Source organism: Scyliorhinus torazame, chromosome 2, assembly GCF_047496885.1.
Source record: "Scyliorhinus torazame isolate Kashiwa2021f chromosome 2, sScyTor2.1, whole genome shotgun sequence".
Classification (NCBI taxonomy): domain Eukaryota; kingdom Metazoa; phylum Chordata; class Chondrichthyes; order Carcharhiniformes; family Scyliorhinidae; genus Scyliorhinus; species Scyliorhinus torazame.
Genome location: NC_092708.1, coordinates 116,908,900 through 116,928,657, shown reverse-complemented (window position 1 = coordinate 116,928,657; position 19,758 = coordinate 116,908,900). Strand labels below are relative to the sequence as shown.

Genomic DNA, 19,758 nt, shown 5'->3' with positions numbered 1-19,758 from the left:
TGATGAGGTGAAATGGGGCATGTCCCAGTCTTAGGTGGGCATTGCCAAGCCACCAGCCTGGTATAACAATTTGACCCACCCTATGAACCCCTCCCCGAACCCAAACCTACCAAGCACTTCCCATAGGTACTCCCACTCCACCCGATCAAAGGCCTTCTCCGCTTCCATTGCCGCCACCACTTCTGCCTCCCCACCCTCCAAGGGCATCATAATCACATTCAGGAGCCACCGCACATTTGCATTTAACTGCCTGCCCTTCACGAACCCCGTCTGGTCTTCGTGTATCACTCCCGGGACACAATCCTCAATCCTTGTGGCTAGGACCTTTGCCAGCAACTTTGCATCTACATTAAGGAGCGAGATCGGCCTATACGAGCCACACTGCAGCGGGTCGTTGTCCCCCTTGAGGGTCAGCGCCCGAGACATTGTCGGGGGGGGGAGAATCCCTACCTCTCTCGCCTCGTTGAAGGTTCTCATCAGCAGCCGACCCAGCAGATCCACAAACTTCCTTTGGAATTCGACCGGGAACCCATCAGGCCCCGGGGCCTTGCCCCGCCTGCATACTCCCCAACCCCGTAACCAGTTCCCCTATCCCAATCGGGGCCCCCAGGACTTCCACTTTCCCCTGAATACCTCGTTTATTTTAGCCGAACTTCACACCGTATTCCCCCCCTCCGTCCCTGATTCCTCCAATTTCCCTCGCCGCCACCCTCTTGCGTAGCTGATGCGCCAGCATCCGGCTCGCCTTCTCCTCGTATTCGTATACTGCCCCCTGCACCTTCCTCCTCTGGGTCTCCGCTTTCTCCGTGGTCAACAGGTCAAATTCTGTTTGAAGGCTCCGTCGCTCCTTCAGCAGCCCCTCTTCAGGGGAATCCGCATACCTCCTATCTACCCTTAATATCTCCCTCTCCATTCCCTTTCTCTTCTCCCTGTGAGCCCTAATTGAGATTAACTCTCCCCTAACCAACGCTTTCAGAGCCTCCCACACCACACCAACTGGTACTTTCCCATTATCATTGGCCTCTATGTATCTCTGAATGTGCCCCCGGACCCACCGACAAACCTCTTCATCTGCCAACAGTCCCACATCCAAGCGCCATAACGGGTGCTGGTCCCTTTCCTCCCCCAACTCCAACACCATCCAGTGCGGGGCGTGGTCCGAAATCACTATGGCCGAATATTCCGTTCCCTCCACTCTTGGAAGAGTGCCCTACAAACAAAAAGGGAATTAAATGGAAATCCGGAAGTCCTGGAGAGGGTACTTCTGGAACGTCCAAACAAGAATAGAAAGATACAAATTAAGAAATAGGGCCTTCTCCGCCTTGAACCTGTTCATTTGGTTTTCAGATGAAGCAAAAATAACACGGACAAAGAACGAGAACTACACCCCAGAGAAGAATGTTGTAGACAGTATGGGGGGGAAAACTAATGATACAATTGGCTACATATTTGAGGGAATTAAATGACAGAGCCCGGAAGAAAAACCTTATGGGTTAGAAACAAATCAAAATATCAAATTATTACTGAATAGTGAAACCTCCGGTCAGACAGCTCGAACTGGACATTAGCTGATGGATGATCTGTGGTCTCCATGGGGTATGTACTACGCGGTGGAGTTATTCAGGGTCTCAGCAGACGGCAGCGACTGACGAGGAACCCCCGCATTTTAAATGACAATAGTTTAGGAATTTTGGCAGCTTGATGCCACGGTGGGAAATTTGTAACCAATGCAGCAAACAATATGGCATTGGAGAGTGTAATAGTTATTACGGACGAAATGTCCTGTAAGTTGTTGGGGGCTGTTCTGTATGGATTCAATTGGGCTGTAACCCCAAAAGGTGATTGTACTAAATGTGCAAGTGGTGTTATTGCAAAGTAAAAAAAACAAACAAATAATGGCAAGTATACACTCTATGCTGTAAGGAAAATGATAACAGACAAAAGGGATTTGAAGAAAACTGAGTTTTGTCTCATGTAAACCAGGGCTGGCAGACTACATGGTTCAGTACAATGTTAAACGTTAGTGTGAGGAAGTCAGGAATAGAAATAGGGTCGATTGAAGCTTCTGAAATTCATAAAGCATGATAATCAGTGGATAGTAGTACATGATATCATAATTTACCATTCCAATGAGAAACGGAAAGCACTTCCAAAAAAAAAAATACCAGTGAGGGATAGAAACCTTTTTGGTCACTGATGGACTGAGTTGTGTGCTGTTTCTAAGGGACATGAGGAAGCTTCTACGGTTCTGCTACCCCAAGGTAATCAGGTGCCTTGGAGGTAGTGGAACACACGGATATAGTTATTGTGTTACCTTCCTGAGTAGCGACAGCTATGGTTCACGGTGATTGGACTTGAGGAAAGAACAATACAAAAGAGTCTTATTGACACTGGTCTGCGGGATGGATGAATTTACAGTTGATTTCCATGCACAATTTACAAATCACGACATGTACACACACATGACAAGGATCGGGGATAGCTGCTAGTCAGTACAACTAGAAGGGGGATATAAACCCTACAGCAGGATTCAGCTCAGAGTCAGCTCTCATAGCTCGGTCATGGGGTTTTGCCTGATGCATGGATTGATACTTGTTATTATAATTGTATATTGTATAATCGTTGGATGCGTTAATATGTGTTGTAAGATGGCTATGGCTCGGATGATGCCGAAAGACTCGGCCCATCACCACTCGCCAAGATGACATCCCGTTACTGACGACCATCAAATCAGAAGGAACCGGATGGAGAGCCAGTGGCTGTAAAAATGTGATGAGGTGTTTTATGTGCGGAATGTAATTAATTGCGGGACGGTCTTTCAGACCAGACATTGATACAGGTTATTAACCCGGGGGTATTTATAATGGACACTGGGAGTTGTATGCCGAATCAAACTCCAGATTTGGACCGAGACAGCAACAGGACCTGGTCTGGTGAATTGTTAGCACACTCTTTGACCATTAGGGGGAATACCTACCCAAACATTTCTCTACCAATAGAGACTCTCGTGGCAGAGATGAAAGAACATTTAACATGTCTGTTCTCCACCTGCAATGAACGGAGGTGTAGCGTAACCCAGACATCAGGCCAATGCACCTGCCACAACGCCACCGGTGTCCCGTTGTCGGCGGGTAGTGGAAGGGAATGTTGGTTAGGAGGCGGAATAGTAGTTATCATAGAATGATAAAAGGAGGGAATGAGGAATTGAACTAAAGAAAAGAGCATTAGACTGGGATGACCAGTTAGGATGGTGTAGAAGTATACCCTAATATAGGAAAGCAGAGAAATAGGATAGGGCATTATAGACATTAATTTGGGTTGCAGGGAGTGAACAAAGAGATGGGCAAAGCATGGCGAGAGGGGGATGGGTAGCTATTACACAAAGGATGCTGCAAAGGATGCTGGGAGAAAGGCCCAGGGAAGGAATGTGTAATTGGCCTATCAGGATCAGACTTCGTACTGTGATCAGGATCAGTGGCAGTGAAGGTTCGATTATATGGCCAGGTCAAGGAATGTGGGAAAAGGGCATATAAGAATCTTGTATTCGTGTATGTGGAACTTGATACTGCATGAATGTATATGAGACGACGTGTTGCCTCGCTTTGTCTCACTCACTCTGGAAGTTTCAAAGACATGGGCCTCCTGCCTTTTTATCAGAGTGAGTGGAGCTCACTCTATAATAATATCTATAATCCCAACTCAGCCTTTTGATTGAGACCAGACTGGACAGAGAGAACTCAATTTCATCACAAGCTTTGTCGATACTACTTTCGTTCGACTGCCAATATTTCTGAGTGCTTGGCTGTGGCATGGTTGGAGAAGAAGCTGCCTCTGCCATCTTACCTCCGGTTGATTCACAGAATCACAGAAAAATACAGTGCAGAAGAGGCCCTGCAGCCCATCGAGTCTGCACCACCGCATGAAAGGCACCTGATCTGCCAATCCTAATCCCATTTGCCAGCACTTGGCCCCTAGCCTCGAATGTTGAGACGTGCCAAGTGCTCAACCAGATCATCCTTAAAGGATGTGAGGTAACCCTCCTGTCCCACCCTCCAGGCAGTGCTTTCCAGACCATCACCACCCTCTGGGTAAAAAAGGTTTTCCTCAATTCCCCCGAACCTCCCCTCCTACAACTTGAATTTGTGTCCCCTTGTAACCGACCCTTCAACTGAGAGGAACAGCTGTTCCCTGTCCATGTCCCTCATAATCTAGTCTCCCCCAGTCTTCTCTTAATCACGGGAAACTTCAGAATCTCATCGAGATTCGGGCCAAATCTTTTCTTGCTTTGCCTGCCTTGGGCATCGCAGAGATGAGGGAACTCTACCTAGCCAATTTCCAATGATTCTCCAAGATGTTAAAGACCCATGGCGCAGGGAGAAAGGGCAAAAAGGTCTGGTTTCAAGCGGGAGCTACTCGGTGTGTGTCAACATCTCTCATCGTGCTGCCGGAAGTCTCCTTTTTCAAATCTCAAATTGAATCTGATCATATTATCACTTGCATAACCCTTATTTAATAAATCCCTTATTTATTGCTGTAACCTTTTGGCAATGTTCACAAGGAGTTGCAATTTGTAGTACTTTTATATCTTTACTGTATGATTTTGAAAAGGGTTTTCATCAAGAGGGCAACTACCAAATCTAATTTCTGTCTTGATCTCAGATGTATCTTAGGTGTTGTGCTTTTGATGGATATCTGTGTCACATTTTGTTCGACCCTCATGCTGGGAACTCAAAATGCCATGGAAGGACTTCCGGGTGCGGCGATGACCAGCTAAGTCGCACGTTTCGGCAGCTCCCGGTGGAACGGAGTTTTGGGCTCTTAATAGGAGCCCCAATGGCAATTTAAACGGCCAAAAACACTGTGCGGTAAACTAGAAGGGAATCCCCCCGGACCCGCATGGATAAAGGAGAGGATAGCAGCCGGATTGCGGAGGATCCTCTGGAGCAGCGGCAAGGAAGGCAAGCTCAAAGCAAGATGGCGTCGGAAGGTGGCCGTTTGTTATGGGGCCCAGACCAACAAGAGTTCCTGCGGCGCTGTGTGGAAGAGCTGAAAAAGGAATTGAAGAAGGAGTTGTTGGCCCCGATATTACAGGCGATTGAATGGCTAAAGGAGGAGCAGAAGACCCAAGAGCAGGAGCTCTGGTCGTGAAGGCAAAGGCTGCTGAAAACGAAGATGAAATACAAGGCCTGGTGGTGAAGACACGCACGAGGCGCACCACAAAAGGTGTGTGGAAAGGCTGGAAGTACTGGAGAATAATTCGAGGAGGAAGAATTTAAGGGTTCTGGGTCTTCCCGAAGGCGTGGAAGGGGCGGACGTCGGGACATATGTGAGCACGATGCTTCACTCGCTAATGGGATCGGAGGCCCCGACGGGCCCTTTGGAGGTGGAGGGAGCTTATCGAGTTATGGCGCGAAGACCAAGGGCAGGAGAAATACCTCGAGCCATAGTGGTGAGGTTTCACCGCTATAATGACAGAGAGATGGTCCTAAGATGGGCGAAGAAAACTCTGAGCTGCAGGTGGGAGAACGCGGTGATCCGCGTATACCAGGATTGGAGTGCGGAGGTGGCGAGAAGGAGGGCAAGTTTTAATCGGGCTAAGGCGGTGCTTCACAAAAAGAAGATCCAGTTTGGAATGTTACAACCGGCGAGATTGTGGGTCACACACCAAGGGAAGCACCACTACTTTGAGACAGCAGAAGAGGCGTGGACATTCATTGTGGACGAGAAGCTGGAATAGTCTGGCGAGAGAAAGAACTTTTGGGACAAAGTGGTGGGGTGATTATGTGGGGCGAGGGAAAAAAAGGGGGGGGGGTGATTTTTCAGTTTGTTAATCTTGCGATCCTGTAACTTTTCTCACTCTCCACTCTTTCCCCCCCCCCCCCACATGGGGAAGAATGAGGAACTGTGGGTGCCGGTCATTAGGGGCGGGGCCGAGTGGGAAACGCGGGCTTTGTTCCCGCGCTATGGTAATTATGGCGGGAACAGGGACGCAGGAAGGAGGGGGCCTCGCACAGTGGGGGCCGAGGACAAGGGGGGAAGACGAGGTCAGCCAGAGTTCGCTGACTTCTGGGAGCAACATGGGGGGTGCAACTACGCTAGGAAGGGATCTAGCGGAGGGGAGGGGGGGGTTAACTGGGTTGCTGCTGCTAAGGAGAAGGGGGAGCTGTTATGGGATGGGGTGGTCGAGGCGGGAGGGCGCCGTCGGGGGGGATACACGGGTACGTGGGAACCGGGTGAGGAGCTGGGTTAAAAAAGGGGATGGCTAGTCGACAAGGGGAGGGGGTAAAGAGCCCCCCAACCCGGCTGATCACGTGGAACGTGAGAGGGCTGAACGGGCCGATTTAAAAGGGCACGGGTACTCGCACACCTAAAGAAATTAAAGGCAGATGTGGTTATGTTGCAGGAGACGCATCTGAAACTGATAGACCAGGTCAGACTACGTAAAGGATGGGTGGGGCAGGTGTTTCATTCGGGTTTGGATGCGAAGAACAGGGGGGTGGCTATCTTGGTGGGGAAACGGGTACTGTTTGAGGTAAAGACCATAGTGGGGGTAGATATGTGATGGTGAGTGGCAGATTGCAAGGGGAGGCGGTGGTTCTGGTGAACGTATATGCCCCGAACTGGGATGATGCAAATTTTATGAGGCGTATGTTGGGACGTATCCTGGACCTGGAGGCGGGAAAGTTGGTAATGGGGGGAGATTTCAATACGGTGCTTGATCCAGGGCTGGACCGATCGAGGTCCAGGACCGGGAGGAGGCGGCCAGGGTGCTCAAGGACTTCATGGAGCAGATGGGAGGGGTAGACCCCTGGAGATTTAGTAGGCCTAGGAGTAAGGAGTTCTCATTTTTCTCCCATGTTCACAAAGTATACTCACTGATAGACTTTTTTGTCTTGGGAAGGGCACTGATTCCGAAGATGACGGGGACGGAATATACGGCCATAGCTATTTCGGACCACGCTCCACATTGGGTAGACCTGGAGGTAGGAGAGGAAAAAGAACAGCACCCACTCTGGAGAATGGATATGGGCTTTTTGGTGGATGAGGGGGTGTGTTTAAGGGTGAGGGGGTGCATCGAAAGGTACTTGGAGCTTAATGACAATGGAGAGGTTCAGGTGGGAGTCGTCTGGGAGGCGTTGAAGGCGGTGGTTAGAGGGGAACTGATATCCATAAGGGCACATAAAGGGAAACAAGAGGGTAAAGAAAGGGAGCGATTGCTGAAAGAACTTTTGAGGGTGGACAGGCAATATGCGGAGGCACCGGAGGAGGGACTGTACAGGGAAAGACAAAGGCTACATGTGGAGTTTGACCTGCTGACCACGGGTAAGGCGGAGGCACAGTGGAGGAGAGCACGGTGTACAGTATGAGCATGGAGAGAAGGCGAGTCGGCTACTGGCCCACCAATTGAGGAAGAGGGGAGCAGCGAGGGAGATAGGTGGGGTGAGAGATGAGGAGAGAGAGATGGAACGGGGAGCGGAGAGAGTGAACGGGGTGTTCAAGGCATTTTATGAGAGGTTATATAAGGCTCAGCCCCTGGAAGGGAAGGAGGGAATGATGTGTTTCTTGGATCAGCTGAAATTTCCTAAGGTGGAGGAGCAGGAGAGGGCGGGACTGGGAGCACAGATTGAGATGGAGGAGGTGGTAAAAGGGATTGGGAGCATGCAGGCGGGGAAGGCCCTGGGACCGGACGGATTCTCGGTGGAATTTTATAGGAAGTATATGGACCTACTGGCCCCGCTTTTGACGAGAACCTTTAATGAGGCCAGGGAAAGGGGGCAGCTGCCCCCGACTATGTCGGAGGCAACGATATCGCTCCTTTTGAAGAAGGAAAAAGACCCGCTGCAGTGTGGGTCCTACAGGCCCATTTCCCTTTTAAATGTAGATGCTAAGCTCTTGGCCAAGGTGATGGCGACGAGGATAGAGGACTGTGTCCCCGGAGTGGTCCACGAGGATCAAACTGGGTTCGTTAAGGGGAGACAGCTGAACACGAACATACGGAGGTTGCTAGGGGTAATGATGATGCCCCCACCAGAGGGGGAGGCGGAGATAGTGGTGGCAATGGACGCCGAGAAAGCATTCGACAGAGTGGAGTGGGATTATCTGTGGGAGGTGCAGAGGAGATTTGGTTTTGGAGAAGGGTATATCGGATGGGTACAGCTGCTGTATAGGGCCCCGGTGGCGAGCGTGGTCACGAACAGACAGAGGTCTGATTACTTCCGTCTTCATAGAGGGATGAGGCGGGGGTGTCCCCTGTCTCCGTTACTGTTTGCATTGGCGATTGAGCCCCTGGCCATAGCACTGAGGGGCTCCAGGAAGTGGAGGGGAGTGCTCAGGGGAGGAGAAGAACACCGGGTATCCTTGTATGCAGATGATTTATTGCTGTATGTTGCGGACCCAGTGGAGGGGATGCCTGAGATAATGCAGACACTCAGGGAGTTTGGGGAATTTTCAGGGTACAAATTGAATATGGGTAAGAGTGAGCTGTTTGTGGTGCATCCGGGGGAGCAGAGCAGGGGAATAGATGACTTACCGCTGAGGAAGGTGACAAGAGATTTCCGGTACTTAGGGATTCAGATAGCCAGGAGTTGGGGAACCTTACACCGGCTTAATCTAACAAGATTGGTGGAACAGATGGAGGAGGATTTTAAGAGATGGGACATGGTGCCCCTGTCACTGGTGGGTAGGGTGCAGGCGGTTAAAATGGTAGTCCTCCCGAGATTCCTCTTTGTGTTTCAGTGCCTTCCGGTGATGGTCACGAAGGCTTTTTTCAAGAGAAGTGAGAAAAGTGTCATGAGTTTTGTGTGGGCCGGGAAGACCCCGAGAGTGAGGAGTGGGTTCTTGCAGCGTAGCAGGGATAGGGGTAGGCTGGCACTACCGAGCCTAAGTGAATACTACTGGGCCGCCAATATCTCAATGGTGTGTAAGTGGATGGGAGAAGGGGAAGGAGTGGCGTGGAAGAGATTGGAGATGGCGTCCTGCAAGGGAACCAGCCTACAAGCAATGGTGACGGTGCCGTTGCCGTTCTCCCCGAAGAAATAACACCACAAGTCCAGTGGTGGTGGCAACACTAAACATTTTGGGGCAGTGGAGATGACATAGGGGAAGGACGGGAGCCTCGGTGTGGTCCTCGATAAGAAATAACCATAGGTTTGTCCCGGGGAGAATGGATGGGGGATTTGGAGCATGGCAAAGAGCTGGGGTTGTGCAACTGAGAGATCTGTTCGTAGACGGGACGTTTGCGAGTCTGGGAGCGCTGACGGAAAAATATGGGTTGCCCCAAGGGAATGCATTTCGGTACATGCAACTGAGGGCTTTCGCGAGGCAACAGGTGAGGGAATTCCCGCAGCTCCCGATGCAGGAGGTTCAGGATAGAGTGATCTCAGGGACATGAGTGGGGGATGGTAGGGTGTCGGATATATACAGGGAAATGAAGGACGAGGGGGAGATCATGGTGGATGAGCTGAAGGGGAAATGGGAAGAAGAGCTGGGGGAAGAGATTGAGGAGGGGCTGTGGGCTGATGCCCTACGTTGGGTAAACACGTCGTCCTCGTGCGCCAGGCTAAGCCTGATACAATTCAAGGTTTTACACAGGGCGCATATGACTGGAGCACGGTTCAGTAAATTTTTCGGCGTAGAGGATAGGTGTGGGAGATGCTCGAGAAGCCCAGCAAACCGCACCCACATGTTTTGGTCATGTCCGGCACTACAGGGGTTCTGGGTGGGGGTGGCAAAGGTGCTTTTGAAGGTGGTGAGGGTCCGGGTCGAGCCAAGCTGGGGCTTGGCTATATTTGGGGTTGCAGAAGAGCCGGGAGTGCAGGAGGCGAAAGAGGCTGATGTTTTGGCCTTTGCTTCCCTAGTAGCCCGGCGAAGGATATTGCTTATGTGGAAGGAAGCCAAACCCCCGGGCGTGGAGACCTGGATAAATGATATGGCAGGGTTTATAAAACTAGAACGGATAAAGTTTGCACTAAGGGGTTAGGCTCAAGGGTTCACCAGGCGGTGGCAACCGTTCATTGACTACCTCGCAGAACGATAAAGGAAATGGGAAGGTAACAGCAGCAACCCAGGGGGGAGGGGAGGGTGGTGGGGGGGCGGATCCTCAGGGTGTGTTTTTTTGTATAAATATTTGTATTAGGCTATGTATACTGGATTGTTTGATTTTATTTTTGGAGAGTTATTTTTGATAGGGCAGTTGCCATTTAGTTTACATATTATTTTATTTATTTGTTAAAAACGGCCACTGTTATTTATACTGTTTTACTGTTGTAAAAAGGAAAACCTTTGTATTGTTTTGTTCGGCCAAAAAATTTGAATAAAATATATATATATTTTTTAAAATGCCATGAAAGAATTTCAGAGAAGTGCCCATATTAGGACAAGTTTGGAGAGCTGGGAATTTTAATTCTGAAAAACAAAGACTTCAATGATATACGATTCTATCCATGGGGATACTACTTTATTGAGATAGGCAGATTTTCTAACCTTCTGCTTTTCCCAGGGGATTCCACAACCGGAGCCATGGGAGTAGAGTTGAATGATGTGTACAGGTTGCATCATGCAGGGTAGCACAGGTTTGGCAAACAAGTCGGTCTTGTCTGCCATTTTTGTATGTTCAGACTATCTTTAAGCCTTTTTCCAACAATGGATATTAACCCCATGCAGCTTGATCCTGTTCTATTCTCATAACTTGATTTGCTGCTGACTGCAGCATGATTTCAGTAAAGGGTAACAATGTGGTGTTTTGTTTTTGCAGCTGTGATGAATCAAAATAAGATTTAACTTAATATTGCAGGCAAATTCCTCAGGGAACTGCTTCCATGAGAGCTGGAAACTGGGAGAGAAAGAAGGTAAGGCGGGGTGGTACGGATAGTACAAATGCATAACCAGGAAGTGGAGGGCAAAATTGCAAAGTATCCAGCAACAATATTTTTCACAGTTCGTCTGTACACGTGACAAACTAATCCAATCCATAATAAAACATTCCAGGGTGCTTCTCGTGAGCATTATAAAACATTTGACACCAGCATTGGGGCAGATGGCCAAAAGCTTGGTCAAAGCTGTAAGTTTAAAGTTGTGTCTTAAAGGGGGAAAAAGAGGTAGAAAGAAAGAGAAGTTTAGGGAGGGAATTCCAGTCCTGACCACTTAGGCAGCTGAAAACATAGCTACCAAGGAATTAAAATCCAGGATGCTCAAGGTGCCAGAATTGGAGGGATGCAGACATCGTGGAGGTTATGAGTTTGGAGGAGGTGACTGAGTTAGGAAGAGGGTGAGGCCATGAAGGAACTTGAAAGCAAGAACGAGACTTTTAAAATAATACCAGGGGGTTAGCGAGCACAGGGGTGAAAGATATGTATGTCCCTGTCAGGCAGGGAAGAGATGGTCGAGTGAGGGAACCATGGTTGACAAGAGAGGTTGAATGTCTTGTTAAGAGGAAAAAGGAGACTTATGTAAGGCTGAGGAAACAAGGTTCAGACAGGGCATTGGAGGGATACAAGATAGCCAGGAGGGAACTGAAGAAAGGGATTAGGAGAGCTAAGAGAGGGCATGAACAATCTTTGGCGGGTAGGATCAAGGAAAACCCCAAGGCCTTTTACACATATGTGAGAAATATGAGAATGACTAGAGCGAGGGTAGGTCCGATCAAGGACAGTAGCGGGAGATTGTGTATTGAGTCTGAAGAGATAGGAGAGGTCTTGAACGAGTACTTTTCTTCTGTATTTACAAATGAGAGGGGCGATATTGTTGGAGAGGACAGTGTTAAACACACTGGTAAGCTCGAGGAAATACCTTTTAGGAAGGAAGATGTGTTGGGCATTTTGAAAAACTTGAGGATAGGCAAGTCCCCCGGGCCTGACGGGATATATCCAAGGATTCTATGGGAAGCAAGAGATGAAATTGCAGAGCCGTTGGCAATGATCTTTTCGTCCTCACTGTCAACAGGGGTGGTACCAGGGGATTGGAGAGTGGCGAATGTCGTGCCCCTGTTCAAAAAAGGGACTAGGGATAACCCTGGGAATTACAGGCCAGTTAGTCTTACTTCGGTGATAGGCAAAGTCATGGAAAGGGTACTGAAGGATAGGATTTCTGAGCATCTGGAAAGACACTGCTTGATTAGGGATAGTCAGCACGGATTTGTGAGGGGTAGGTCTTGCCTTACAAGTCTTATTGAATTCTTTGAGGAGGTGACCAAGCACGTGGATGAAGGTAAAGCAGTGGATGTAGTGTACATGGATTTTAGTAAGGCATTTGATAAGGTTCCCCATGGTAGGCTTCTGCAGAAAGTAAGGAGGCATGGGATAGTGGGAAATTTGGCCAGTTGGATAACAAACTGGCTAACCGATAGAAGTCAGAGAGTGGTGGTGGATGGCAAATATTCAGCCTGGATCCCAGTTACCAGTGGCATACCGCAGGGATCAGTTCTGGGTCCTCTGCTGTTTGTGATTTTCATTAATGACTTGGATGAGGGAGTTGAAGGGTGGGTCAGTAAATTTGCAGACGATACGAAGATTGGTGGAGTTGTGGATAGTAAGGAGGGCTGTTGTCGGCTGCAAAGAGACATAGATAGGATGCAGAGCTGGGCTGAGAAGTGGCAGATGGAGTTTAACCCTGAAAAGTGTGAGGTTGTCCATTTTGGAACGACAAATATGAATGCGGAATACAGGGTTAAAGGTAGAGTTCTTGGCAATGTGGAGGAGCAGAGAGATCTTGGGGTCTATGTTCATACATCTTTGAAAGTTGCCACTCAAGTGGATAAAGCTGTGAAGAAGGCCTATGGTGTGCTAGCGTTCATTAACAGAGGGATTGAATTTAAGAGCCGTGAGGTGATGATGCAGCTGTACAAAACTTTGGTAAGGCCACATTTGGAGTACTGTGTACAGTTCTGGTCACCTCATTTTAGGAAGGATGTGGAAGCTTTGGAAAAGGTGCAAAGAAGATTTACCAGGATGTTACCTGGAATGGAGAGTAAGTCTTACGAGGAAAGGTTAAGGGTGCTAGGCCTTTTCTCATTAGAACGGAGAAGGATGAGGGGCGACTTGATAGAGGTTTATAAGATGATCAGGGGAATAGATAGAGTAGACAGTCAGAGACTTTTTCCCCGGGTGGAACAAACCATTACAAGGGGACATAAATTTAAGGTGGAAGATATAGGAGGGATATCAGAGGTAGGTTCTTTACCCAGAGAGTAGTGGGGGCATGGAATGCACTGCCTGTAGAAGTAGTTTAGTCGGAAACATTAGGGACCTTCAAGCAGCTATTGGATAAGTACATGGATTACGGTAAAATGATATAGTGTAGATTTATTTGTTCTTAAGGGCAGCATGGTAGCATTGTGGATAGCACAATTGCTTCACAGCTCCAGGGTCCCAGGTTCGATTCCGGCTTGCGTCACTGTCTGTGCGGAGTCTGCACGTCCTCCCCGTGTCTGCGTGGGTTTCCTCCGGGTGCTCCGGTTTCCTCCCACAGTCCAAAGATGTGCAGGGTAGGTGGATTGGCCATGATAAATTGCCCTTAGTGTCCAAAATTGCCCTTCGTATTGGGTGGAGGTGTTGACCCTGGGTAGGGTGCTCTTTCCAAGAGCCGGTGCAGACTCGGGGCCGAATGGCCTCCTTCTGCACTGTAAATTCAATGATAATCTATGATTAATCTAGGACAAAGGTTCGGCACAACATCGTGGGCCGAAGGGCCTGTTCTGTGCTGTATTTTCTATGTTCTATGAAATTGGAACTTGGCACAGGTAAGAACATGGGCAGCAAAGCTTTGAATAACCTGCAGTTTAAGGAAGGTAGACCGAGGATGCCAGCAAGGAGTGTGTTTGAATAGTTAAGTCGAGAGGTAACAAAGGCACGAGTGAGTGTTTCAGCAGCGGATGAGCAGAAGCTAAGTCAGGCAATTTTTAAACATTGTTTCCTAGAATGTGGGTGTTGCTGGCAGGGCCAGGATTTGTTGCCCATCCCTAATTGCCCGTGAGGGGTTGGTGGTAAGCCATCTTCTTGAACTGCAGCCGCTGTGGTTTAGGTACACTCAGTGCTGTTAGGAAGGGAGAAAGGAAGTTACGCAAGTGGAAATAACTGGCCATGTTGATTATGCAGCTACGTAGTCATAAGTTCATCTCAAGATCAAATATGAAGCCACTGCCCATATATTTGATTGATTGTTGCAATTTTGCTACTTTGCTAAAGTCACCTGGAAATATCTCTATTATGATATGTAATGTGCTCCGTTAATGGGTGCGATTCAGCGGCATAACGTTAAAGACCGCTAAATGACACTTTGCCAGATTATTTGGCCTTGGTGAGGAACTCCCCGTCGAGGCCACTACCTTTTGACCCCCTTCTGCGCCCCACTGCGGCTTCAGGACCCCCCCCCCCCCCCCATGCCAATTCTTGCCAAGGTGCCAGGCTGACAGTGCTTGGGTACCACCCTGCCCCTGTCCCCGACCACCTTGGGGCCTCAACCCTCCCAGGTGCATTGTGACTAGTTCACGACTTTGTTAACCTGTGGCAAACGGTGCATGGCTGAGGCCTCGCTGGCGAGCCCAGTAAGTCCTGGGCCCCGGGTGAATTGGACGAGTGCATATTTAGAACTTGGGTTGGGAAAGAACATGAGAAAGCACAAACAGCAGGAGATGTATTCATCCTATTACCCCTATTCTGAAATTCAATCGCCCCCCCCCCCTAATGTTCGATGTTATCCAATTCTTGAAAGTGCATAATCAATAACGGCCATGAATTGTAGAACCCCTTCATTCTTCCACTCAGTTCAACCTTCACACACATCTTCTACCCCCTCAAAGAATCAGCTTATCCTCACCCTTGTGAGGTGTGCTCTGTATATCACCTGCATCTGTATCAGCCCCAACCTCATGCATGAGGTGGAGGCGTTCACTCTCTGGAGCACCTCCCCCCAGAACCACCCCTCCATACCCTCTCCCAACTCTTCCTCCCACTTTGCTTTGATCCCTTCCAATGGTACCTTCTCCTCTTCCAAAATAGCCCTGTAACCCGCCGACACTACCACCTTCTCCAGTCCCCCTGTCGTCAGCACCTCCTCCAGCAATGTGGAGGCCGTCTCCTCGGGAAAGCGCTGTATCTCCTACCTGGCAAAATCTTGAACCTGCATGTATCTAAACATTTCCCCCTGCTCCAGCCCAGACTTTTAACCAGATTGTTTTGATCTTCATTTTTTAATGTAGTTCATGGGCATGGAGCTGTTTGGGAAAACCCTTGGAATTGTGGGACTTGGTAGAATTGGCAAGGAAGTAGCAACAAGAATGCAATCATTTGGAATGAAGGTAATGCCACTGTGGTAAGGCACCAGTTTAATTAAATTCCAAATCCTCATTCATAACTTATTGCAGCATGCAAATGTACATTTGAAATGTAAAGCATAATAAAACTATATATTTTAAGAGGTGATTTACTTTCCTGTGCCACAGCTACTTCAAGGTGAAGGGTTTTGTGATAGAAGTTTGAATGTTCAAATTGTTATGCCCTGATGGGAAGCTCAATGCTTTACTACTTTATATGAAGAAGCTAAACATGCTAAAATGTATTTGAAATGAGCAACTGATATCACAAGATAGAATATCAATTGCCAAATATAAAATTGAATGCATTGAATTTTAATTCTTGCTCTACCGGTCAAAGCATTTCTTTTCAGTCGTGCTGTAGTACGTGTGTGGCCAATATCAATTAGGGAGCTTTGCTAAATCAAAGGCTGAAATTCATGGTGGCAGTGGGGGGATTGTTTGCCATCCCCAGTTGCAAAGGTCTGTTGCCAGGCAACTTAAAAACCTAACCCTGCAATGATAATGTGCTGCCAATAGGCTAAACAAGCCTCCGAGAGAATGGAAGTCCCGGCCTTGTGAGTTGCCAGAACTCCGTAGTTAATGCTGCTTGAACTGCAAGGAGGCCCTGCGATGAAAAGTTGCAGGTTTGGGTTTTGAGCGAGGGGCCTAGGGAGGGGTTGGTGTGGAATGCCTCTGATGTACTCGTTTCCATCCCCCCCCCCCCCCCCCCCCCCCATTGATATGCCCCTTTTACACAACCTTTCTTTTAAAGCAGCCGTCTCACTGCCATCCGCCTGCCCATGTCAGCTGTATTATGGCAACATAATCTTCAGATCAGTTGATTTGTTAACAAGTTCAATTGCTTGTTAATGTTTTCAAAATTGCAGGCGGGCTGCCAATTTATGGGGACTGGGTAGGGGGCTGGTGGGAGAGAGGTGGGCTGGCGACTTGCCACATGTGCCCCCAAATGCTGTCTCCGCATCCAACTACCACCACCATGTCCGATTCCCTTCTTCTGGAGAAAGCATCGCATTTAACAGAGAGCACACAAAGAACAAAGAAAAATTACAGCACAGGAACAGGCCCTTCGACCCTCCAAGCCTGCGCCGATCCAGATCCTCTATCTAAAACTGTTGCCTATTTTCTAAGGATCTGTATCCCTCTGCTCCCTGCCCATTCATGTATCTGTCTTAATACATCTATCGTGCCCGCCTCTACCACCTCCTCCGGCAATGCGTTCCAGGCACTCACCACCCTCTGTGTAAAGAACTTTCCATGCATATCTCCCTTAAACTTTTCCCCTCTCCCCTTGAACTCGTGACCCCTAGTAATTGTGTCCCCCACTCTGGGGGAAAAAGCTTCTTGCTATCCACCCTGTCTATACCTCTCATGATTTTGTAGACCTCAATGAGGTCCCCCCTCAACCTCCGTCTTTCTAATGAAAATAATCCTAATCTACTCAACCTCTCTTCATAGCTAGCGCCCTCCATACTGGGCAACATCCTGGTGAATCTTCTCTGCACCTTCTCCAAAGCATCCACATCCTTTTGGTAATGTTGTGACCAGAACTGTACGCAGTGTTCCAAATGTGGCTGAACCAAAGTCTTATGCACCTGTAACATGACCTGCCAACTCTTGTACTCAGTACCCCTTCCGATGAAGGAAAGCATGTCGTATGCCTTGACCACTCTAGCGACCTGCGCAGCCACCTTCAGGGTACAATGGACCTAAACACCCAGATCTCTCTGTACATCAATTTTCCCCAGGGCTTTAACATTTACCGTATAGTTCGCTCTTGAATTGGATCTTCCAAAATGCATCACTTCGCATTTGCCCAGATTGAACTCCATCTGCCATTTCTCCACCTAACTCTAATCTATCTATATTCTGCTGTATTCTCTTCACTATCCCCTTCACTATCTGCTACTCCACCAATCTTGGTGTCATCTGCAAACTTGCTAATCAGACCACCTATACCTTCCTCCAGATCATTTACGTATATCACAGGTAACAGTGGTCCCAGCACAGATCCCTGTGGAACACCACTTGCCACAGTTCTCCATTTTGAGAAACTCCCTTCCACTACTACTCTCTGTTGCCCAGCCAGGTCTTTATCCATCTAGCTAGTACACCCTGGACCCCATGAGACGTCACTTTCTCCATCCGCCTACCATGGGGAACCTTATCAAATGCCTTGCTGAAGTCCATGTATATGACATCTACAGCCCTTCTCTCATCAATCAACTTTGTCACTTCCTCAAAGAATTCTATTAAGTTGGTAAGACATGACCTTCCCTGCACTAAACCATGTTGCCTATCACTGATAAGCCCATTTTCTTCCAAATGGGAATAGATCCTATCCCTCAGTATCTTCTCCAGCAGCTTCCCTACCACTGACGTCAGGCTCACTGGTCTATAATTACCTGGATTATCCCTGCTACCCTTCTTAAACAAGGGGACAACATTAGCAATTCTCCAGTCCACCGGTACCTCATTCATGTTCAAGGATGCTGCAAAGGTACCTGTTAAGGCCCCAGCTATTTCCCCTCTCACCTCCCTCAGTAACCTGGGATAGATCCCATCCGGACCTGAGGACTTGTCCACCTTAATGCCTTTTAGAATACTCAACACATCCTCCCTCCTTATGCCGACTTGACCTAGAGTAATCAAACATCTATCCCTAACCTCAACATCCGTCATGTCCCTCTCCTCGGTGAATACCGATGCAAAGTACTCGTTAACAATCTCACCCGTTTTCACTGACTCCACATGCAACTTTCCTCCTTTGTCCTTGAGTGGGCCAACCCTTTCTCTAGTTACCCTCTTGCTCCTTATATATGAATAAAAGGCTTTGGGATTTTCCTTAATCCTGTTTGCTAAAGATATTTCATGATCCCTTTTAGCCCTCTTGATGCCTCGTTTCAGATTGGTCCTACATTCCCGATATTCTTCCAAAGCTTTGTCTGTCTTCAGTCGCCTAGACCTTATGTATGCTTCCTTTTTCCTCTTAGCTCGTCTCACAGTTTCACCTGTCATCCATGGTTCCCTAATATTGCCATTTCTATCCCTCATTTTCACAGGGACATGTCTGTCCTGCACTCTAATCAACCTCTGTTTAAAAACCTCCCACATATCAAATGTGGATTTACCTTCAAACAGCTGCTCCCAAACCACATTCCCTGGCTCCTGCCGAATTTTGGTATAGTTGGCCTTTTCCCCCCCCCCCCCCCCGCCCCCAATTTAGCACTCTTCCTTTCGGACCACTCTCGTCTTTGCCCATGAGTATTCTAAAATTTAGGGAATTGTGATCACTATTCCCAAAGTAATCCCCGACTGAAACTTCAACCACCTGGCCAGGCTCATTCCCCAACACCAGGTCCAGTATGGCCCCTTCTCGAGTATTTACATACTGCTCTAGAAAACCCTCCTGGATGCTCCTTACAAATTCTGCTCCATCTAGACCTCTGACACCAAGTGTATCCCAGTCAATGTTGGGAAAATTAAAATCTCCTATCACCACCACCCTGTTGCTCCTACATCTTTCCATAATCTGTTTACATATTTTACCTCCATCTCGCGCTCGCTGTTGGGAGGTCTGTAGTACAGCCCCAACATTGTTACCGCACCCTTCCTATTTCTGAGCTCTGCCCATATCGCCTCACTGCTCGAGCCCTCCATAGTGCCCTCCTTCAGCACAGCTGTGATATCCTCTCTGACCAGAAATGCAACTCCTCCATCCCTTTTACCTCCCTCTCTATCCCTCCTGAAGCATCAATATTCTGGGATATTTAGTTGCCAATCATGCCCTTCCCTCAACCAAGTCTCAGTAATAGCAATAACATCATACTCCCAGGTACTAATCCAAGCCCCAAGTTCATCTGCCTTACCTACTACACTTCTTACATTAAAACAAATGCACCTCAGACCACCAGTCCCTTTGCGTTCATCATCTGCTCCCTGCCTACTCTTCCCCTTAGTCACGCTGACTTCATGATCTAGTTCCTACCTCCTTACTGTCCACTAACCACCTCATGTGGTTCCCATCCCCCTGCCACGTTAGTTTAAACCCTCCCCAACAGCGTTAGCAAAAGCACCCCCAAGGACATTGGTTCCAGTACGGCCCAGGTTTAGACCGTCCAATTTGCTGTCCCACCTCCCCCAGAACCAGTCCCAATGTCCCAAAAATCTGAACTCCCTCCCTCCTGCACCATCTCCCAAGCCACGCATTCATCCTGCCTATTCTTTCATTTGAAAATGAAAATCGCTTATTGTCACAAGTAGGCTTCAATGAAGTTACTGTGAAAAGCCCCTAGTCACCACATTCCGGCACCTGTTCGGGGAGGCTGTTACGGGAATTGAACCATGCTGCTGGCCTGCCTTGGGCTGTTTTCAAAGCCAGCAATTTAGCCCTGTGCTAAGCAGCCCCTCTACATTTCTACTCTGACTACCACGTGGCACTGGTAGCAATC

General features: G+C 48.4%; 1 protein-coding gene across 1 annotated transcript in view; it reads left to right on the top strand.

Annotated features, from left to right (window-relative positions):
* The window catches only part of phgdh (phosphoglycerate dehydrogenase), a 78,274-nt gene that overhangs the window by 16,296 nt on the left and 42,220 nt on the right, over window positions 1-19,758 (top strand). Inside the window, exons 4-5 of the mRNA XM_072475869.1 lie at window positions 10,793-10,847; window positions 15,194-15,292. Coding sequence (XP_072331970.1) covers window positions 10,793-10,847; window positions 15,194-15,292 — 154 coding nt within the window. The remainder of the gene's footprint in view (window positions 1-10,792; window positions 10,848-15,193; window positions 15,293-19,758) is intronic.